The 24,271-nt window shown below is 42.7% G+C and overlaps 1 protein-coding gene across 1 annotated transcript; it reads left to right on the plus strand.

Annotated features, from left to right (window-relative positions):
- The first annotated feature begins 761 nt into the window (after positions 1-761).
- Positions 762-23,035, plus strand: LOC148106424 (long-chain fatty acid transport protein 2-like). Its single transcript, XM_087840141.1, has 10 exons — positions 762-1,312; positions 17,854-18,063; positions 18,175-18,333; positions 18,546-18,670; positions 18,826-19,020; positions 19,868-19,958; positions 20,034-20,232; positions 21,559-21,656; positions 21,887-22,017; positions 22,107-23,035. The coding sequence occupies exons 1-10, from the start codon at positions 763-765 to the stop codon at positions 22,278-22,280; spliced, it is 1,932 nt and encodes a 643-aa protein (XP_087696267.1). The 5' UTR covers position 762; the 3' UTR covers positions 22,281-23,035.
- The last annotated feature ends 1,236 nt before the right edge of the window (positions 23,036-24,271 follow it).

The raw sequence follows: 24,271 nt of genomic DNA on the forward strand, positions 1-24,271 counted from the left end.
CAAGAAAGGAACCTGTTTTCTGCAAACAAAGTTTTTCTATGACATGTGCTTTAAGTTGAGGCAAATCTTTCTTTAAAGTGTGAATAGAAAGTGTAAATAAAATAAAAATAAATGTCTACGAGTGTGTGCCGTGTGTAGTAATAATAATAATAATAATAATGGATTGGATTTATATAGCGCTTTTCAAGGCACCCAAAGCGCTTTACAATGCCACTATTCATTCACTCTCACATTCACACACTGGTGGTGGAAGCTACGGTTGTAGCCACAGCTGCCCTGGGGCAGACTGACAGAAGCGAGGCTGCCATATCGCGCCATGGGCCCCTCTGGCCAACACCAGTAGGGTAAAGTGTCTTGCCCAAGGACACAACGACCAGGACAGAGAGCGCAGGGATCGAACCGGCGACCTTCCGACCTTCCGGTTACAGATACGCCTCCCAACCCGTATCTGACCCTGATCCACGGTCGCCCCCAGTAACTAGTAATAAATCCAGTCTTGGTTTGCAGTAACTATGGGTCATATGAGACATAAGCTATTAATACCTCAGAATGGCCCCTGAATGCCCTAATGTGACCTTGTTGTTAGGAGTAACCGGGTGAATAACATTAAAGAAAAAAAAAATCAGGCGATATATAGGCATATGTTTAAAAAATATAATTCCTCGGTTTTTAAATGATCACTACTTCATCAAATTCCCATGACTCCTCCCTAGTAAAGAAAAGAGGAAAAGGGGAGAGAAAGTTAAGGAGGAGTAAACGAAAATGATCCAACAGGTGCTGGAGGCTCCTGAAAGTCGATCATTTGGATCCAGCAGCAGGTCTGACATATTCCTCTTGATTAAAGAAATGCTTGCATATATTTTGTGCACCGCGTTGGCAGTCTTGCCCTTACTGATTTACTTCCGGAATCCTTATTTTTTGAAAGATTTAAGATACACATTTCTTGCCATTTATGTCGGTATACGCTTGAGCAGAATTGAGAAAAAGTTTTACAGTATTTTAGATCGTTTTCTAGACAAAGTGGCGGAGCATCCGCATAAGAAGTTCATAGTTTACGAGGAAAGCTCCTACACGTACAGCCAAGCCGACAGAGAAAGCAACAAAGTGGCCAGGGCTCTGTTAACGCATGCCCACCTCAAGGAGGGAGACACGGTAGCCCTCTTCTTGGGCAACGAGCCGTGGTTTGTATGGATCTGGCTCGCACTGTCCAAGCTGGGATGCACAGCTTCCTTTCTCAACGTCAACATAAGATCCAAATCCCTGCTGCACTGTTTCTCCTGCTGTGAAGCCAAAGTCCTGATCGCTGGCGCTGGTAAGCTGCGTAAATACTGCAGTGAGCTGTTGGCGTTTGTTTTAATGAAATGAACTTTAAACGTGCTGCATATCTTTCGTTTTTTAATATCATGTGATCATATTGTCTAATTAATTTAAAAAGATCTTTTTGTATCTTTGACTATTTTTTTTTTTTAGAATAGAATAGAATAGCCTTTATTGTCATTGTACAAAGTACAACGAAATTGGAGTGCCACTCCCTTGGTGCAAAATGCAAAATAAATATAAATGTAAATTAAAGCTGCAAGCAGCGTTATGAGGGCCCTCGCACCCTGGCGCGTCGAGCCACGCTCAACACTTACAACCATCACGTCCGATCTGATGTCACATTGATGGAATTCATGCATTTAACCACCAGCTAACATCTCATCTCATTCAATTATGATTATAGTCGTCCCACTAGGTGGCGCCATAACCATTATTGACAAAGGGCATAACAAACATTTCCGAGGTCGAGTCTCATCACGCCTGCGACCTTTGGGAGAGATTGGACTTTGTGTTTTTGAGTGACAGCAGATTACTGCTTTTTGGCGAGTGATTGACATTCACGTGCCGCCATGACCACCCCGTTTTCCTGAACGTAAAAAGCTTCGCAATTTAACATCACAAAGGTCTTTAGAATCCACACACTGGAGAATGGTTCAATATAATGAAATCCCTTGGAGGAGTTCGTCAAAGTACGAGGCCTGAAAGGAGGGGAAAATGTTGCCAAAATTACACATTAATTTTAAAATGGCTGACTTCCTGTTGGATTTGGGATGTTGCTCCAAGAGACGTTTTTGTACATCTTGATATCTTCCATAAGCTTACCAGGTTTCAGACTCATAGATGAAACACAGAGAAGGGGCTGTTGTTTTGAAATTTTGTAGGGGGCGCTGTGGAGACATTTCACCCTATTCAATGAAAATGATCACATAACAACAAAGCCTTGAGCACATTGGAGGTGTGCGCCAAAAGTCAAGACTTTTTAAACTTTCCAAGCCCCTCAAAAGCCACTTCATCTTTCATGGTGAACCGCGTTGCCACCAGGGTGCGCCGTTAAGTTTAAAGTCACAATTTTCGCAGTGAAGCATCATGAGGGACTGATGGTGATATTCACCGCTTTTGAGGTGTCCACGATGAACCTGTGAAAATCAGTACAACAAAATTAAAGCCATGACATTTCCTGTTGCCACTAGGTGGCGCTCCACGAATTGCTGACAATGGGGACATCAATCTGTTCAGGGCGGGTCTGACATCATGCCTGTAAAGTCTGGTACTGATCAGACTGAATTTCATTGAGTTATACTAATTTGTTTCTTCATGGCGAGACATCAAAGTTCGCCATGCTTTCGGGGTCACACCCTTTCGCGAAAACTCACAGTTTTCACTGTAACCCAAGATTAACTCCTTAAGGCTTTACTGGAGAAATTTGAGGCTGCAGATGTCACCCATCACAATACTGTACACCAAAGTGTAAAACATGACATTTCCTGTTCCCACTAGGTGGCGCTGTCCTTGATGTCAAATATGGCAGTTGAAAAATGTTCAGGGGTGGAGCCTTATCATACAGTGGGGCAAAAAAGTATTTAGTCAGCCACCGATTGTGCAAGTTCCCCCACTTAAAATGATGACAGAGGTCAGTAATTTGCACCAGAGGTACACTTCAACTGTGAGAGACAGAATGTGAAAAAAAAATCCATGAATTCACATGGTAGGATTTGTAAAGAATTTATTCGTAAATCAGGGTGGAAAATAAGTATTTGGTCACCTCAAACAAGGAAAATCCCTGGCTCTCACAGACCTGTAACGTCTTCTGTAAGAAGCTTTTCTGTCCCCCACTCGTTACCTGTATGAATGGCACCTGTTTGACCTCATCATCTGTATAAAAGACACCTGTCCACAGCCTCAACCAGTCAGACTCCAAACTCCGCCATGGCCAAGACCAAAGAGCTTTTGAAGGACACCAGGAAAAGAATTGTAGACCTGCACCAGACTGGGAAGAGTGAATCTACAATAGGCAAGCAGCTTGGTGTGAAAAAATCAACTGTGGGAGCAATCATCAGAAAATGGAAGACATACAAGACCACTGATAATCTCCCTCGATCTGGGGCTCCACGCAAGATCTCATCCCGTGGGGTCAAAATGATCATGAGAACGGTGAGCAAAGATCCCAGAACCACACGGGGGGACCTGGTGAATGACCTGCAGAGAGCTGGGACCAAAGTAACAAAGGTCACCATCAGTAACACACTACAACGGCAGGGAATCAAATCCCGCAGTGCCAGACGTGTTCCGCTGCTGAAGCCAGTGCATGTCCAGGCCCGTCTGAAGTTTGCCAGAGAGCACATGGATGATACAGCAGAGGATTGGGAGAATGTCATGTGGTCAGATGAAACCAAAGTAGAACTTTTTGGTATAAACTCAACTCGTCGTGTTTGGAGGAAGAAGAATACTGAGTTGCATCCCAAGAACACCATACCTACTGTGAAGCATGGGGGTGGAAACATCATGCTATGGGGCTGTTTTTCTGCCAAGGGGACAGGACGACTGATCCGTGTTAAGGACAGAATGAATGGGGCCAAGTATCGTGAGATTTTGAGCCAAAACCTCCTTCCATCAGTGAGAACTTTGAAGATGAAACGAGGCTGGGTCTTCCAACATGACAATGATCCAAAACACACCGCCCGGGCAACAAAGGAGTGGCTCCGTAAGAAGCATTTGAAAGTCCTGGAGTGGCCTAGCCAGTCTCCAGACCTCAACCCCATAGAAAATCTGTGGCGGGAGTTGAAAGTCCGTGTTGCTCGGCGACAGCCCCAAAACATCACTGCTCTTGAGAAGATCTGCATGGAGGAATGGGCCAAAATACCAGCTACTGTGTGTGCAAACCTGGTAAAGACCTATAGTAAACGTTTGACCTCTGTTATTGCCAACAAAGGTTATGTTACAAAGTATTGAGTTGTATTTTTGTTATTGACCAAATACTTATTTTCCACCCTGATTTACGAATAAATTCTTTACAAATCCTACCATGTGAATTCATGGATTTTTTTTTTCACATTCTGTCTCTCACAGTTGAAGTGTACCTCTGGTGCAAATTACTGACCTCTGTCATCATTGTAAGTGGGGGAACTTGCACAATCGGTGGCTGACTAAATACTTTTTTGCCCCACTGTATGTGTGCTCTTTGGTCCAGATCGGACAATGTATGACAGAATGAGAGGGAATAAGATTTTCATGGCGAGTAATCAAAATTCGCCGTGGCGTCACGGCCTCACCGTATCACGAAAACTCAAAAGCTCTGCAATTTAACATGGCCCAGGTGTGTAGTTGACACTGACCAAAGATGAAACTTATACAACCAAATCCCAAGGAGGAGTTCGCAAAAGTTCGAGGCATGGAAATGGCAAAATTAGAGCCAAAATGTCACATTCACCTCCAAATGGCGGACTTCCTGTTGGGTTTGCGTCAATGGGTCCACAGACTTTTTTGTTCGTCTTGGCATGGTACACGTGTGCCGAATTTCATACATGTAGCTCGAACGATGTGGTCGTAGGGCTGCATTTAACAAGGCATAGGTGGCGCTCTAGAGCCATTTCCCAGTGCTCATATGTAAAACCATTAAAATACAAAATTTTTCACCAGACCTGGCATGTGTGCAAAATTTCATGAGTTTTTGAGCATGTTTAGGCCCTCAAAAAGGCCCTTGTTTTGCCTGAATAATAATAATAATAATTAAAGCTGCAAGCAGCGTTATGAGGGCCCTCGCACCCCGGCATGTCGAGCCACGCCCAACACCTACAACCAGCAGGTCCGATCTGATGTCACATTGATGGAATTCATGCATTTAACCACCAGCTAACATTTCATTTCATTCAATCATGATTATAGTCGTCCCACTAGATGGCGCTCTAACCATTACTGACAAATGGCATACCAAACATTTCCGAGCTCGAGTCTCATCATGCCTGCGACGTTTGGGAGAGATTGGACATGATGTTTTTGAGTGACAGCAGAGTACTGCTTTTTGGCGAGTGATTCAAACTCTAAGTGCTGCCATGACCACCCCGTTTCCCTTAATGTAAAAAGCTTCGCAATTTAACATCACAAAGGTCTTTAGATGCCACGCACTGCAGATCATTCCAATCTGACGAAATCCCTTAGAGGAGTTCGTCAAAGTACGGTGCCTGAAAACAGGGGAAAATGTCGCCAAAATTACACATTAATTTTAAAATGGCTGACTTCCTGTTGGATTTGAGATATTGCTCCAAGAGACTTTTTTGTACATCTTGATATCTTCCAAAAGCTTACCAGGTTTCAGACTCATAGATGAAAAACAGAGCAGGGGCTGTTGTTTTGAAATTTTGTAGGGGGCGCTGTTGAGCCATTTCGCGCTATTCAATAAAAATGATCACATAACAAGATAGCCCTCATCACATTGGAGGTGTGCGCCAAATTTCAAGACTTTTTAAACTTTCCAAGCCCCTCAAAAGCCACTTAATTTTTCATGGTGAACCGCGTTGCCACTAGGGTGCGCCGTTGAGTTTAAAGTCACAATTTTCTCACTGAAGCATCATGAGCGTCTGCCGGTGATATTCACCGCTTTTCAGGTGTCCACGATGAACCTGTGAAAATCAGTACAACAAAGTGTAAGACATGACATTTCCTGTTGCCACTAGGTGGCGCTCTGCGTATTCCTGACAATGGGCACATCAATCTTTTCAGAGCGGGTCTGACATCATGCCTGTAAAGTCTGGTACTGATCAGACTGGATTTCATTGAGTTATACTAATTTGTTTCTTCTTTGCGAGGCATCAAAGTTTGCCATGCTGCTGGGGTCACACCCTTTTGCGAAAAGTCACAGTTTTCTCTTTAACCCAAGAACAACTCCTTAAGGCTTTCCTGGAGAAATTTGAGGCTGCAGATGTCACCCATCACAATACTGTACCCCAAAGTGTAAAACATGACATTTCCTGTTCCCACTAGGTGGCGCTGTCCTTGATGTCAAATATGGCAGTTGAAATATGTTCAGGGTTGGAGCCTTATCATATGTGTGCTCTTTGGTCCAGATCGGACAATGTATGACAGAATGAGAGGCAATAAGATTTTCATGGAGAGTCATCGAAATTCGCCGTGGTATCACCGCCTCACCGTATCACGAAAACTCAAAAGCTCCGCAATTTAACATGGCCCAGGTGTGTAGTTAACACTGACCAAAGATGAAGCTTATACGACCAAATCCCAAGGAGGAGTTCGAAAAAGTTCGAGGCATGGAAATGGCAAAATTAGAGCCAAAATGTCACCTTCACGTCCAAATGGCGGACTTCCTGTTGGGTTTGCATCAATGGGCCCACAGACTTTTTTGTTCGTCTTGGCATGGTACACATGTGTGCCAAATTTCATACATGTAGCTCAAACGATGTGGTCGTAGGGCTGCATTTAACAAGGCATAGGTGGCGCTCTAGAGCCATTTCCCAGTGCTCATATGTAAAACCATTAAAATACAAAATTTTTCACCAGACCTGGCATGTGTGCAAAATTTCATGAGTTTTTGAGCATGTTTAGAACCTCAAAAAGGCCCTTGTTTTGCCTGAATAATAATAATAATAATAATTAAAGCTGCAAGCAGCGTTATGAGGGCCCTCGCACCCCGGCATGTCGAGCCACGCCCAACACCTACAACCAGCACGTCCGACCTGATGTCACATTGATGGAATTCCTGCATTTAACCACCAGCTAACATTTCATCTCATTCAACCATGATTATAGTCGTCCCACTAGGTGGCGGTCTAACCATTACTGACAAATGGCATACCAAACATTTCCGAGCTCGAGTCTCATCATGCCTGCAAAGTTTGGGAGAGATTGGACATTGTGTTTTTGAGTGACAGCAGATTACTGCTTTTTGGCGAGTGATTGAAACTAGTAAGTGCTGCCATGACCACCCCGTTTCCATTAATGTAAAAAGCTTCGCAATTTAACATCACAAAGGTCTTTAGATGCCACGCACTACAGATCGTTCCAATCTGATGAAATCAATTGGAGGAGTTCGTCAAAGTACGGTGCCTGAAAGGAGGGGGAAATGTCGCCAAAATTACACATTGATTTTAAAATGGCTGACTTCCTGTTGGATTTGGGATATTGCTCCAAGAGACTTTTTTGTACATCTTGATATCTTCCATAAGCTTACCAGGTTTCAGACTCATATATGAAACACAGAGCAGGGGCTGATGATTTGAAATATTGTAGGGGGCGCTGTGGAGCCATTTTGCGCTATTCAATGAAAAAGATCACATAACAAGATACCCCTGATCAGATTGGAGGTGTGCGCCAAATTTCAAGACTTTTTAAACTTTTCAAGCCACTCAAAAGCCACTTCATCTTCTATGGTGAACTGCGTTACCACCAGGGTGCGCCATTCAGTTTAAAGTCACAATTTTCGCACTGAAGCATCATGAAGGACTGATGGTGATATTGAGCACTTTTGAGGTGGCCACGATGAACCTGTGAAAATCAGTACAACAAAATGAAAGACATGACATTTCCTGTTGCCACTAGGTGGCGCTCTGCGTATTCCTGACAATGGGCACATCAATCTGTTCAGGGCGCGTCTGACATCATGCCTGTAAAGTCTGGTACTGATCAGACTGGATTTCATTGAGTTATACTAATTTGTTTCTTCTTTGCGAGACATCAAAGTTCGCCATTCTGCTGGGGTCACACCCTTTTGCGAAAAGTCACAGTTTTCACTGTAACCCAAGACCAACTCCTTAAGGCTTTCCTGAAGAAATTTGAGGTTTCAGATGTCACCCATCACAATACTGTACCCCAAAGTGTAAAACATGACATTTCCTGTTCCCACTAGGTGGCGCTGTCCCCGATGTCAAATATGGCAGTTGAAATATGTTCAGGGGTGGATTCTTATCATATGTTTACTCTTTGATCCAGATCGGACAATGTATGACAGAATGAGAGGCAATAAGATTTTCATGGCGAGTCATCGAAATTCGCCATGGCGCCAGCGCCTCACCGTATTATGAAAACTCAAAAGCTCCGCAATTTAACATGGCCCAGGTGTGTAGTTGGCACTGTCCAAAGATGAAGTTTATACGACCAAATCCTGAGGAGGAGTTCGCGAAAGTACAAGGCATGGAAATGGTAAAATCAGAGCCAAAATGTGACATTCAATCCAAAATGGCGGACTTCCTGTAAGGTTTAGGACATTGCCATAATAGACTTTTTTGTTCGACTCTGAACGTTAGATATGTGTACCGACTTTCAAACATGTAGGTCATACCCATAATGGGGGCTCGCGTTTTTCATTTTTCTAGGTGGCGCTACTGAGGCAATTTTCCCTGGCCATGTCTGAGAAAATTAAAATATGTAAATTTTCACCAGACCTGACGCGTGTGCAAAATTTCATGAGTTTTTGAGCATGTTTAGGCCCTCAAAAGGCCGATTCATTTGCCGAAATAATAATAATAATAATAATAATAATAATAATAAACAGAGCAGATACAATAGGGCCTTCGCACTCTCAGTGCTCGGGCCCTAATAATAAACAGAGCAGATACAATAGGGCCTTCGCACTCTCAGTGCTCGGGCCCTAATTAAAGCTGCAAGCAGCGTTATGAGGGCCCTCGCACCCCGGCGTGTCGAGCCACGCACAACACCTAAAACCAGCACATCCGATCTGATGTCACATTGACGGAATTCATGCATTTAACCACCAGCTAACATTTCATCTCATTCAACCATGATTATAGTCGTCCCACTAGGTGGCGCTCTAACCATTAATGACAAATGGCATAACAAACATTTCCGAGCTTGAGTCTCATCATACCTGCGACCTTTGGGAGAGATTGGACTTTGTGTTTTTGAGTGACAGCAGATTACTGCTTTTTGGCGAGTGATTCAAACTCAACGTGCCGCCATGACCACCCGGTTTCCCTCAATGTAAAAAGCTTCGCAATTTAACATCACAAAGGTCTTTAGATTACATACACTGCAGATCGTGGCAATGTGACGAAATCCCTTGGAGGAGTTCGTCAAAGAACGGTGCCTGAAAACAGGGGAAAATGTCGCCAAAATTACACATTAATTTTAAAATGGCTGACTTCCTGTTGGATTTGGGATATTGCTCCAAGAGACTTTTTTGTACATCGTGATATCTCCTATAAGCTTACTAGGTTTCAGACTGATAAATAAAACACAGAGCAGGGGCTGATGTTTTGAAATTTTGTAGGGGGCGCTGTTGAGCCAATTTGCGCTATTCAAGGAAAATGATCACATAACAACAAAGCCTTCATCACATTGGAGGTGTGCGCCAATTTTCAAGCCTCTATAAACTTTCCAAGCCCCTCAAAAGCCACTTCATTTTACATGGTGAACCGCGTTGCCACCAGGGTGCGCCGTTCAGTTTAAAGTCACAATTTTCTCACTGAAGCATCATGACGGACTGACGGTGATATCCACCGCTTTTGAGGTGTCCATGATAAACCTGTGAAAATCAGTACAGCAAAGTGTAAGATATGACATTTCCTGTTCCCACTAGGTGGCACTCTTCGTATTCCTGACAATGGGCACATCAATCTGTTCAGGGCGGGTCTGACATCATGCCTGTAAAGTCTGGTACTGATCAGACTGGATTTCATTGAGTTATACTAATTTGTTTCTTCATGGCGAGACATCAAAGTTCGCCATGCTTTCGGGGTCACACCCTTTCGCGAAAACTCACAGTTTTCACTACAACCCAAGACCAACTCCTTAAGGCTTTCCTGGAGAAATTTGAGGCTGCAGATGTCACCCATCACAATACTGTACCCCAAAGTGTAAAACATGACATTTCCTGTTCCCACTAGGTGGCGCTGTCCCTGATGTCAAATATGGCAGTTGAAATATGTTCAGGGGTGGAGCCTTATCATATGTGTGCTCTTTGGTCCAGATCGGACAATGTATGACAGAATGAGAGGCAATAAGATTTTCATGGCGAGTCATCGAAATTCGCCATGGCGCCACGGCCTCACCGTATTGTGAAAACTCAAAAGCTCCGCAATTTAACATGGCCCAGGTGTGTAGTTGACACTGAACAAAGATGAAGCTTATATGACCAAATCCCAAGGAGGAGTTCGAAAAAGTTCGAGGCATGGAAATGGCAAAATCAGAGCCAAAATGTCACATTCACTTCTAAATTGCGGACTTCCTGTTGGATTTGCATCAATGGGCCCACAGACTTTTTTGTTCGTCTTGGCATGATACACATGTGTACCAGATTTCAGACATGTATCTCAAACTATGTGGTCGTAGGGCTGCATTTAACAACGCATAGGTGGCGCTCTAGAGCCATTTCCCAGTGTTCATATGTAAAACCATTAAAATACAAAATTTTTCACCAGACCTGGCATGTGTGCAAAATTTCATGAGTTTTTTGAGCATGTTTAGGCCCTCAAAAAGGCCCTTGTTTTGCCTGAATAATAATAATAATAATTAAAGCTGCAAGCAGCGTTATGAGGGCCCTCGCACCCCGGCATGTCGAGCCACGCCCAACACCTACAACCAGCAGGTCCGATCTGATGTCACATTGATGGAATTCATGCATTTAACCATCAGCTAACATTTCATCTCATTCAATCATGATTATAGTCGTCCCACTAGGTGGCGCACAACCCATTACTGACAAATGGCATAACAAACATTTCCGAGCTCTAGTCTCATCATGCCTGCAACGTTTGGGAGAGATTGGACATTGTGTTTTTGAGTGACAGCAGATTACTGCTTTTTGGCGAGTGATTGAAACTCCGCATGCCGCCATGACCACCCCGTTTCCCTGAATGTAAAAAGTTTCGCAATTTAACATCACAAAGGTCTTTAGGTTCTATGCACTGGAGATCGTGTCTATCTGATGAATACATTAGGAGGAGTTCGTCAAAGTACGAGGCCTGAAAAGAGGGGGAAATGGCGCCAAAATTACACATTAATTTTAAAATGGCTGACTTCCTGTTGGATTTGGGATATTGCTCCAAGAGACTTTTTTGTACATCTAAATATCCTCCATAAGCTTACCAGGTTTCAGACTCATAGATAAAACACAGAGCAGGGGCTGATGTTTTGAAATGTTTTAGGGGGCGCTGCGGAGCCATTTTGTGCTATTCAAGGAAGGTGATCACATAACAAAAAAGCCTTCATCACATTGAAGCTTTGGGCCAAATTTCAAGACTTTTTAAACTTTCCAAGCCCCTCAAAAGCCACTTCATTTTTCATGGTTAACCCCGTTGCCACTAGGGTGCGCTGTTCAGGTTAAAGTCACAATTTTCGCACTGAAGCATCATGAGGGACAGATGGCAATATTCACCGCTTTTGAGGTGTCCACAATGAACCTGTGAAAATCAGTACAACAAAGTGGAAGATATGACATTCCCTGTTGCCACTAGGTGGCGCTCTGCATATTCCTGACAATGGGCACATCAATCTGTTCAGGGCGGGTCTGACATCATACCTGTAAAGTTTGGTTCTGATCAAACTGGATTTCATTGAGTTATACTAATTTGTTTCTTCATGGCGAGACATCAAAGTTTGCCATTCTGCTGGGGTCACACCCTTTTGCGAAGAGTCACAGTTTTCACTGTAACCCAAGACCAACTCCTTAAGGCTTTCCTGGAGAAATTTGAGGTTTCAGATGTCACCCATCACTATACTGTACCCCAATGAGTAAAACATGACATTTCCTGTTCCCACTAGGTGGTGCTGTCCCTGATATCAAATATGGCAGTTGAAATATGTTCAGGGGTGGAGTCTTATCATATGTGTACTCTTTGGTCCAGATCGGACAATGTATGACAGAATGAGAGGCAATAAGATTTTCATGGCGAGTCATCGAAATTCGCCGCGGCGCCACGGCCTCACCGTATTGTGAAAACTCAAAAGCTCCGCAATTTAACATGGCCCAGGTGTGTAGTTGGCACTGTCCAAAGATGAAGTTTATACAACCAAATCCCAAGGAGGAGTTCGCGAAAGTACAAGGCATGGAAATGGCAAAATCAGAGCCAAAATGTGACATTCAATCCAAAATGGCGGACTTCCTGTAAGGTTTAGGACATTGCCATAATAGACTTTTTTGTTCGACTCTGAACATTAGATATGTGTACCGACTTTCAAACATGTAGATCATACCCATACTGGGGGCTCGCGTTTTTCATTTTTCTAGGTGGCGCTACTGAGGCAATTTTCCCTGGCCATGTCTGAGAACATTAAAATACGTAAATTTTCACCAGACCTGATGCGTGTGTAAAATTTTATGAGTTTTTGAGCATGTTTAGGCCCTCAAAAGGCCGATTCATTTGCCGAAATAATAATAATAATAATAATAATAATAATAATAATAATAAACAGAGCAGATACAATAGGGCCTTCGCACTGTCAGTGCTCGGGCCCTAATAATAATAATAATAATAATAAGAAACGGAGCAGATACAATAGGGCCTTCGCACTCTCGGTGCTCGGGCCCTAATTAAAGCTGCAAGCAGCGTTATGAGGGCCCTCGCACCCCATCGCGTCAAGCCACGCCCAACACCTAAAACCAGAACGTCCGATCTGATGTCACATTGATGGAATTCATGCATTTTACCACTAGCTAACATTTCATCTCATTCAGTCATCATTATAGTCATCCCACTAGGTGGCGCTCTATAAAATGGCATAACAAACATTTCCGAGCTCTAGTCTCATCACGCCTGTGACCTTTGGGAGAGATTGGACATTGTGTTTTTGAGTGACAGCAGATTGCTGCTTTTTGGCGAGTGATTTAAACTCCACGTGCCGCCATGACCACCCCGTTTCCCTGAACGTAAAAAGCTTCGCAATTTAACATCACAAAGGTCTTTAGATTCCACACACAGGAAATCGCATCAATCTGATGAAATCCCTTGGAGGAGTTCGTCAAAGTACGGTGCCTGAAAAGAGGGAAAAATGTCGCCAAAATTACACATTCATTTTAAAATGGCTGACTTCCTGTTGGATTTGGGATGTTACTCCAAGAGACTTTTTTGTACATTTTCATATCCCCTTTCAGCTTACCAGGTTTCAGACTCATACATAAAACACAGAGCAGGGGCTGGTGATTTGAAATTTTGTAGGGGGCGCTGTGGAGCCATTTTGCCCTATTAGAGGAAAGTGATCACATAAGAAGAAAGCCTTCATCGAATTGAGGCAGTAGGCCAAATTTCAAGCCTCTATAAACTTTCCAAGCCCCTCAAAAGCCACTTCATTTTTCATGGTGAACCGCGTTGTCACTAGGGTGCGCCGTTCAGTTTAAAGTCACAATTTTCTCACTGAAGCATCATGAGGGACTGACGGTGATATTCACCGCTTTTGAGGTGTCCACGATGAACCTGTTAAAATCAGTACAACAAAGTGTAAGACATGACATTTCATGTTCGCACTAGGTGGCGCTCTGCATAGTCCTGACAATGGGCACATCAATCTGTTCAGGGCAGGTCTGACATCATGCCTGTAAAGTCTGGTACTGATCAGACTGGATTTCATTGAGTTATACTAATTTGTTTCTTCATGGCGAGACATCAAAGTTCGCCATGCTTTCGGGGTCACACCCTTTCGCGAAAACTCACAGTTTTCACTGTAACCCAAGACCAACTCCTTAAGGCTTTCCTGGAGAAATTTGAGGCTGCAGATGTCACCCATCACAATACTGTACCCCAAAGTGTAAAACATGACATTTCCTGTTCCCACTAGGTGGCGCTGTCCTTGATGTCAAATTTGGCAGTGGAAATATGTTCAGGGCTGGAGCCTTATCATATGTGTGCTCTTTGGTCCACATCGGACAATGTATGACAGAATGAGAGGCAATAAGATTTTCATGGCGAGTCATCGAAATTCGCCGTGGCGCCACGGCCTCACCGTATTGTGAAAACTCAAAAGCTCCACAATTTAACATGGCCCAGGTGTGTAGTTAAAACTGACCAAAGATGAAGCTTATATAATCAAATCCCAAGGAGGAGTTCGAAAAAGTTCGAGGCATGGAAATGGCAAAATTAGAGCCAAAATGTCACTTTCACCTCCAAATGGCGGACTTCCTGTTGGGTTAGCGTCAATGGACCCCAGACTTTTTTGTTCGTCTTGGCATGGTACACATGTGTGCCAAATTTCATACATGTAGCTCAAACCATGTGGTCGTAGGGCTGCATTTAACAAGGCATAGGTGGCGCTCTAGAGCCATTTCCCAGTGCTCATATGTAAAACCATTAAAATACAAAATTTTTCAACAGACCTGGCATGTGTGCAAAATTTCATGAGTTTTTGAGCATGTTTAGGCCCTCAAAAAGGCCCTTGTTTTGCCTGAATAATAATAATAATAATAATAATAAGAAGAAGAAGAAGAAGAAACGGAGCAGATACAATAGGGCCTTCGCACTCTCGGTGCTCGGGCCCTAATAATTAAAGCTGCAAGCAGCGTTATGAGGGCCCTCGCACCCCGGCGTGTCGAGCCACGCCCAACACCTAAAACCAGCACATCCGATCTGATGTCACATTGATGGAATTCATGCATTTAACCACCAGCTAACATTTCATCTCATTCAACCATGATTATAGTCGTCCCACTAGGTGGCGCTCTAACCATTACTGACAAATGGCATAACAAACATTTCCGAGCTTGAGTCTCATCACACCTGCGACCTTTGGGAGAGATTGGACTTTGTGTTTTTGAGTGACAGCAGATTACTGCTTTTTGGCGAGTGATTCAAACTCCACGTGCCGCCATGACCACCCGGTTTCCCTCAATGTAAAAAGCTTCGCAATTTAACATCACAAAGGTCTTTAGATTACACGCACTGCAGATCGTGGCAATGTGACGAAATCCCTTGGAGGAGTTCGTCAAAGAACGGTGCCTTAAAAGAGGGGAAAATGTCGCCAAAATTACACATTAATTTTAAAATGGCTGACTTCCTGTTGGATTTGGGATATTGCTCCAAGAGACTTTTTTTGTACATCGTGATATCTCCTATAAGCTTACTAGGTTTCAGACTGATAAATAAAACACAGAGCAGGGGCTGATGTTTTGAAATTTTGTAGGGGGCGCTGTTGAGCCAATTTGCGCTATTCAAGGAAAATGATCACATAACAACAAAGCCTGCATCACATTGGAGGTGTGCGCCAATTTTCAAGCCTCTATAAACTTTCCAAGCCCCTCAAAAGCCACTTAATTTTTCATGGTGAACCGCGTTGCCACTAGGGTGCGCCGTTCAGTTTAAAGTCACAATTTTCTCACTGAAGCATCATGAGGGACTGATGGTGATATTCACCGCTTTTGAGGTGTCCACGATGAAGCTGTGAAAATCAGTACAACAAAATTAAAGCCATGACATTTCCTGTTGCCACTAGGTGGCGCTCCACGAATTGCTGACAATGGGGACATCAATCTGTTCAGGGCCGGTCTGACATCATGCCTGTAAAGTCTGGTACTGATCAGACTGGATTTCATTGAGTTATACTAATTTGTTTCTTCATGGCGAGACATCAAAGTTCGCCATGCATTCGGGGTCACACACTTTTGCGAAAACTCACAGTTTTCACTGTAACCCAAGACCAACTCCTTAAGGCTTTCCTGGAGAAATTTGAGGCTGCAGATGTCACCCATCACAATACTGTACCCCAAAGTGTAAAACATGACATTTCCTGTTCCCACTAGGTGGCGCTGTCCCTGATGTCAAATATGGCAGTTGAAATATGTTCAGGGGTGGAGCCTTATCATATGTGTGCTGTTTGGTCCAGATCGGACAATGTATGACAGAATGAGAGGCAATAAGATTTTCATGGCGAGTCATCAAAATTCGCCATGGCGCCACGGCCTCACCGTATTGTGAAAACTCAAAAGCTCCGCAATTTAACATGGCCCAGCTGTGTAGTTGACACTGACCAAAGATGAAGCTTATATGACCAAATCCCAAGGAGGAGTTCGAAAAAGTTCGAGGCATGGAAATGGCAAAATTAGAGCCAAAATGTCACCTTCACTTTTAAATTGCGGACTTCCTGTTGGATTTGCATCAATTGGCCCACAGACTTTTTTGTTCGTCTTGGCATGATACACATGTGTGCCAAATTTCATACATGTATCTCAAACTATGTGGTCGTAGGGCTGCATTTAACAAGGCATAGGTGGCGCTCTAGAGCCATTTCCCAGTGCTCATATGTAAAACCATTAAAATACAAAGTTTTTCACCAGACCTGGCATGTGTGCAAAATTTCATGAGTTTTTGAGCATGTTTAGGCCCTCAAAGGCCCTTGTTTTGCCTGAATAATAATAATAATAATAATAATAAGAAGAAGAAACGGAGCAGATACAATAGGGCCTTCGCACTCTCAGTGCTCGGGCCCTAATAATAATAATAAGAAACGGAGCAGATACAATAGGGCCTTCGCACTGTCAGTGCTCGGGCCCTAATAATAATAATAAGAAACGGAGCAGATACAATAGGGCCTTCGCACTGTCAGTGCTCGGGCCCTAATAATAATAATAATAATAATAAGAAACGGAGCAGATACAATAGGGCCTTCACACTGTCAGTGCTCGGGCCCTAAATATAAAAAGTACAATAAAACAACCGTAGTACTCAGACAATAATAAGTACAATATATACAGGATAGCAGCATAATATAATGACAATGGCAAGTCTAGTTAAGCAGGTTTAATTGTTTTGTGCTTATTTACTGCGGTGATACCTCTGGGAAAGAAGCTATCCCTGAATCTGTTTGTCCTGGTTTTATGTGACCTGTACCGTCGGCCTGACGGTAATAGTTCAAACAGTTGATTACTGGGGTGAGAGTAGTCCTTAATGATATTGCCAGCTCTGCTGAGGTATCGGGAGTTTGCAATGGCCTCCAGACTGGGCAGAGAGCAGCCAGTGATCTTCTGGGCTGTGTTGATGACCCTCTGCAGTCCTTTCCTGTCTGCAACTGAGCACCCTGCATACCATGTTGTTATGCCGTACGTTAGGATGCTCTCTATGGTGGCTCTATAGAATGTCACCAGCAGCCTCTCCTTCAGGTTGTTCCTCCTGAGCACTCTCAAAAAATGGAGACGCTGCTGGGCCTTTTTTACCACCGCCGTGGTATTTGCAGTCCAGGAGAGATCATCAGAGATCTGCACGCCCAGAAACCTCATGGAGTGTACCCTCTCCACACAGTTCCTGTGAATGTAGAGTGGGGCCGGGTCTGCTCTGCCCTTCCTGAAGTCCAAAATAAGTTCTTTAGTTTTCGTGGTGTTCAGTTGGAGGTTGTTAACTGAACACCACTCAGTCAATCTGTTAACCTCATCTCTGTAGTCCGACTCATCCCCCCTTGAGATGAGTCCAACCACTGTGGTGTCATCCGCGAACTTTTAATCTGGGAGGTTTGGACTGCACTAAAGTTGCATGGGCATATCTTATTAATTTCACCATCAAATAGATAGACTGTTTATTAAACACACATTTATGTAACCCTGTAATGACTGATCAGCACCTCTTTTCTTTTTACCTCCCTCGCTCTCAGACCTTCAAGGAGCAATAGAGGAGGTGCTGCCCACTTTGAAGCAGCAGGGTATCCGTGTGTTTATCCTCCGTGAGCACTGTCATGTGGACGGCATCGAAAGCCTCTCTGACAAAATTCAGATGGAGTCAGACGAGGCCCTGTCCCCTCAGCTCAGGGCCAGCATTAACGTCAAGACCCCTGCGGTGTACATCTACACATCAGGAACCACAGGTAACCTCGAGGGCTTATCTGGCCTCGACTTCTATTCTATGTTCATATAATTATCATGCAGAGGTTGAGTAAAAGGATGACAATAAAACTGTACTACATCTGCTCTTATAGGGCTTCCAAAAGCAGCTGTGATTAACCACGAGAGGGTTTGGATGCCAGCTTTTGTCCTGACCTTTGCTGGTGTGTGCTCAGACGATATTGTCTACATATATCTGCCTCTGTACCACACTGCTGGCTTTCTTATGGGACTTTGTGGAGCTATAGAAAAAGGTAATACATAAAACATTACCTAAAAATAAAACCACAAATCAAGATTTCACCTGGATTTATTGCAGGTTAAACCAACATATACATGACCCCAACTACACCCGCTTCTATAGTTTGTACTTTGAACTCCTAAAGTTCACCTTGCAGAGTTTACAACACTAAACTCTTAGCATGAAGCGGCATATTTGCTGAACTCTGTATCTTTCCATCTTTAGGCACCACTGTTGTTTTGAGAAGCAAGTTCTCTGCCTCCAACTTTTGGAATGACTGTAGAAAGTACAATGTGACTGTCATCCAGTACATAGGCGAGGTTATGCGCTACCTCTGCAACACACCGAAGGTAAACACAAGTTTAAGGTCATAGTAATGACAATATTGGGATGTGCATTAGAAGCTCAAACTGTTTTAATGATTTCTACCAACCTGCTTCAGTCAGGAGCAATGTTTCTTATGGTCATTGTTTATGTTCGCACCTCTCCTTTGGCCTTCTTTTAGAGAGACAATGACAAGGATCATAAGGTCCGACTGGCCATAGGGAACGGAATAAGGGAAGACACCTGGGTTGAGTTCCTGGAGCGATTTGGGACCATTGGTATCCGTGAATGCTACGGAGCAACTGAAGGGAATGTTGTCTTTATCAACTATGGTGGGAAAATTGGAGCTATGGGCAGAGAACATTTTCTCTACAAAGTAAGATGTAGATTGGGAGATATAGCCATGTGAAAAAGAAAGCACAGCCTCTTTCAATTCTAAAGATAATTAGTCCACTCTTTTTTACAACGTCATTCTAGGCTGTTGAGGTTTGGGAGCATTCATTTATGCATTGATCTATTAGGGTCCAATCACAGCATTTCAGTGAAGTTCAGGTCTGGATTTTGACTTGGCCATTCCAACTTTTTTTTTTTCTGTAGTTGCTCTAAACATTAAGTCTGAGCTTGAGGTGATTTTACTTAAACGTCCACTCCTGGGAAGACTGAAAACTGTTTTTATTTTTTTGCCACTTGTGAATAATAATAATTCTTACTGCAGAATGGTGGATTTCTGATTTTTGGGAAGTTGCCTTGTGACTCTTCCCAGACTGATGTGCAACCAAAATTGCTTCTATAAGATCACTGCTGATGTCTTTCCTCCTTGGCATCCTGTTAACACAACACTTAAATGCTCCAGACCAGCAAACTGCAGAAATGTCTGCTTGTCTGCTAATTCCTTCTTCCACACACTGCTTCTGCATTTTAGCTGAGCCTGTGTTAAACAGCTAATGACAATGTAACATGTTGTGTCTTGTTACTCGTCTGATGTTGTATTTACTTGATTGTAAAACCTATTCCAAACCAGATTAATATATTTTATTTTGTCTTGATGCGTAAAATCTTTGACGTGAAGAGTGGGTGAAATTTCTTTTTCACACGACTGTAGTGGGTTTTCTTTTTTCTTTTTTTTTTAAATGTTTGCTGGTGTATACAGCCTATACAGTATATGCAAATGATATGACTAACTTCTTTTTCTCTTCAATGTTCTTATTTCTGAACTGTTTCAGATGGCATGCAAATATGCCCTCATAAGGTTTGACACAGAAAAAGAGGAGCCAGTCAGAGACTCTAGAGGATTTTGTGTTGAAGTCCCAAGAGGTGAGCCTGTTTCCTAAAGTGCCGTCTTGCCTTTTAAGCTGCTATTTAAACGTATACTGTTACTTTTACTCGCAGGAGAAACTGGTCTGCTTGTGGCAAAGATTGGAAAAAGAGCACCCTTCAGTGGCTATGCCAAGGACAAGCAGCAGACAGACAAGAAGAAGCTAAGAGATGTGTTCGAGAAGGGCGACATGTACTTTAACAGTGGCGACCTTCTAAAGATTGACGACGAGGGATTTCTCTTCTTTCAAGACCGCATTGGAGACACTTTCAGGTCTGTGAAACATATTAAATGAATTTGACAATCCGCGTGAAAGGTCAGGACAAGGAGTACCAGAGATTGTTTTTTGTCTTAAAGTAGACATGAAACACTTTATTCTGGTCTAAAAAACTGACATAGATGTAACACTGTCTGTGAAGCTAGATTTAAAAAATAAGTGCTTAAAGTTAAAGTTTTAAAAACATGTTTCGCGCTATCTTCTTTCAGTATGGAAAACCTCACCAGTTTGGTCGGTTGGTTGCTGTAGAAAGCTATAGAAAAAACAGTAAAACCGTCATTTTGAGATATATCATTTCAGAATTGTGGTATTATATCTGTTACAGGCAGTGTTGGGGAGTAACGGAATACATGTACCGCCGTTACGTATTTAAAATACAAAATATGAGTAACTGTATTCCGTTACAGTTACCGTTTAAAAAGGTGGTATTTAGAATACAGTTACTTTGTTGAAATAAATGGATTACACGGCGGTACTTCCCTGTTTCATATTGTGGCGGGTCAGGACTGTTTGGGTTTTGTTTGACAGCTACGTTCTGTTGTTCCAGGCGGCAGCGTTACGGTTGCCATGGTAACATGGCAACGCTCTCTCTCTCTCTCTCTCTCTCTCTCTGCGACTGTTTCCTGGGTGAGAGAGCACCTTTTTGTTGTTGTTGTTGTTGTTGCTGTTGTTGTGCTAAGCTAACAGGCAGAATGCTACAGGTATAGCTCTAAAGAATGTAGCCTCATGGGCAGTGTAGTCCGTGCTGCAGGGAGAATGGACTGCTGTACCCGTTATGTGTCTGTGAGCGAGGGAGGGAGAAAAAGGAAAAGTACGAGCTGTCATCGAGCAGAAACGGGAGCTGGAAGCATGTAAATATAATAATAACCACTGCAGCCAAGAAGAGTGCCTGACGAGCCCAGTTGTAAGAAAGCTATTAAGACTGGACTGTACACCGTGTTCGTGTTTTCCTCTGAAACAATAAGTTCCGTTGGAGCAGCTTTTCAACGCCTCTCTGTCTCTGGCAAGAAAACTTGACCCAGACAACAAAGTAAAGCTAGTTTTCAGCTACCAGCCGACAAGGACCCTGCCGTATTAGCCAGAGGTCCCTTTACTACGGTTCGGAGCCGCGGACCTTCAGTAACAGTAATAAATCACAGCAATATTACATTCACGTAGTTGTAAAAAGCATGATAATATATTAAGTAATCCAAAGTATTCAGAATACGTTACTCTCATTGAGTAACGTAACGGAATACGTTACAGAATACATTTTGGGGTATGTATTCTGTAATCTGTAATGGAATACATTTTAAAAGTAACCTTCCCAACACTGGTTACAGGTGGAAAGGAGAAAATGTGGCAACCACAGAGGTGGCTGACCACCTGCTCGCAGTTGACTTTGTTGAAGAGGCTAATGTCTATGGTGTGAAGGTGCCAGGTAACAATGACACTAAAAGCAAGATTATTGTGATGTATGTCTCATAAATATTACAAATATTTTATTCCAGAATTCTAAGAAAAAAACTCAGAATTCAGAAGTTTTTTCTTGGAATTCTGAGATTAATCGCATATTTCTGACATACTGAGGAAAAACTCTGAATTTTGGGATTAATGTCAGGATTCTGAGGGGTATTTTTTCTTCTTTTTACTTTGACCTTCACTGAATAGGACATGAGGGAAGAATTGGAATGGCAGCAGTGAAACTGAAAGAAAATATGGACTTTGATGGCAAAGCTTTATATCAGCATGTCAAAAACTACTTGCCCAGTTACGCAAGACCACGCTTCGTTCGCGTACAGGTAAATAAAGTTCAAAGAATGATCACATTAAGACATATCTGCATATATTTTAGCAATAATCCCGTAACCATTTTATTTTTCTCTGGCAGGATGCATTGGTAGTGACGAGCACCTTTAAGCAGATGAAGGTGAAGCTGGCAGAGGAAGGTTTTAACCCTGCTCTCATCAAGGATCCTCTGTTTTACCTGGAAGACAATAAGGGCTACATACCCATGACTCAGGAGACATTCAACTGCATTGCAGAAGGAAGACTCAGGCTTTAAACGAGTTCAGCGCTGATATTTTAATGTCAGTCTCAAAAAGATTAGTGTTGATTTATGACAAACAACCTTTATATTGTGGATATACAAACATATAATGGTGTTTTAAATGTAGTTACAGAAAAAAAATATTCACAAATGTGTTGACTGATAGACTGATACTTTTGCAACACTGTTTGCGAGGAATGTGTTGCAAAACTTGTAACTGAAGGGTGGTCGGGGTTATAGATAGTTATCTTTAAAAAAAACAAGATAAGGACAAATATAAAGCAGAGATGTGTTTCTGTTAGAGGAGTTAACCTGTGGAATAGTTATGACAGTGATTTAAAAAGGTGTAGTTCATTTTCCTTGTTTAAAAATATGTTTAAAAATAGAGTATTAGAAAAATATATATATCAAGAATGAAAAGAGCAAAAAAAAACAAAAACAAAAAACAGAAAACCTCTTGATTCTTTTGCTTTGATGTAGTTACTTACTAAGGTGGTGGTGTTTTTTCTTGTTTGTTTGTTTGTTTGTTTTGTTTTTGCTTTGTTTGCCTTCTCTCACCCCAACCGGTCGCAGCAGATGGCCGCCCCTCCCTGAGCCGGGTTCTGCCGGAGGTTTCTTCCTGTTAAAAGGGAGTTTTTCCTTCCCACTGTCGCCAAAGTGCTTGCTCATAGGGGGTCATATGATTGTTGGGCTTTTCTCTCTGTATCTATGAAGCGCCTTGAGTCGACATTTGTTGTGATTTGGCGCTATATAAATGAAATTGAATTGAATTGAATTTTATTATTTGCTTCGAGCCCTGTGTACAGGAGCTGCATGCTAAAAGATCTTTTGTTAAAAGGGTTGGCGTAATAAGCAAATGCTTCAGCCAATACCTTTTGATTAGCCTTGTCTCATGCTTTCTTGCTTTGTGGTAAATCTTTGCTCTGTCTTCACTGAGATATTTGAATGCTAATCAATAAACATATCAAACAATAGGGGGTTGGGGGCGGAGGGACCGGGAGTGGAGGTCAGCCAATGAGAAGGCAGGAGACAAAGAGGCCTCATTCTCTGCTCTGCCACGCTGGATTTACAAACACATAAGTGAGGAAATCAACATACACAGAAATCCCTCATTCCTTATTAGCAGCGGCAGCAAAAACGGGAGTAAAGACAATTTTAGCTCATTGTAACGGTGCTAAGTAGTTTAAATAAATACCAGTATAAATTAGCTGATCAGTGTTCTTCCCTGACATTAGCGTTTGTGCAGATTTTTGACAGACATTCCGACCACGTTCCAGAAGTGTCTTTAGAATGTCACCATCATCACCTTTCTTAGGTCCATTTGGGATTTAAAGGAAACTTAACTCATTATGTGAAGTATACGAGTAAAATCATAACATCTGTCCTCGTTAACTCATAATAAGAATTGAAATGAAGAGAAGATATATAGATATGTATCATTCACAACTCTTCAACTTGTGTTTTATTACAACTCATATCTTCTTAATCCTTTGACATCTGGATGTGTCCTGTAGGTCAGTGGCTCTCAAACTAGTGCCATGTAAATACATGTGCGTCATCAAGGGTTCCGCTATGGACAAATGGACAAATATTTCAGTCGGTCCACTTCATCAAGAAATGCAAAAGCCAAATCGGCTAACATTAGAAGGTATGACATACATCAGTTTTTGTGAAGACGTGTGTGTGCCAACAAAGACCTTTTGCACATACAACAACAATAAACCATGGTTCACTCCTAAACTCCAACATCTTCGTAAGGCCAAGGAGGACGCCTACAGAAGTGGTGACAGGGCCCTGTACAAGCAAGCCAGGAACACACTGACCAAAGAGATCAATGCAGCTAAAAGGATCTACTCCCAGAAGCTGGAAGAACGGCTCTCAACCAACAACCCTTCGTCAGTGTGGAGGGGCCTGCAGGAAATCACCAGCTACAGACGCCCCCCACCCACTGTTGAAGTAAACAAAGACCTGGCCAACGACTTAAACACTTTCTACTGCAGGTTTGA

This window comes from Neolamprologus brichardi, chromosome 1 (genome assembly GCF_056152115.1).
Source record: "Neolamprologus brichardi isolate AB-2024 chromosome 1, ASM5615211v1, whole genome shotgun sequence".
In the NCBI taxonomy this organism is placed as follows: domain Eukaryota; kingdom Metazoa; phylum Chordata; class Actinopteri; order Cichliformes; family Cichlidae; genus Neolamprologus; species Neolamprologus brichardi.

Coding starts and splice junctions, on each gene's coding strand:
- LOC148106424 (XM_087840141.1), top strand. CDS start 763: ATGATCCAACAGGTGCTGGAGGCTCCTGAAAGTCGATCATTTGGATCC. Junction 18,064..18,174: donor CTACACATCAGGAACCACAG/GTAACCTCGAGG, acceptor CTGCTCTTATAG/GGCTTCCAAAAGCAGCTGTG. Junction 20,233..21,558: donor CGCATTGGAGACACTTTCAG/GTCTGTGAAACA, acceptor CACTGGTTACAG/GTGGAAAGGAGAAAATGTGG.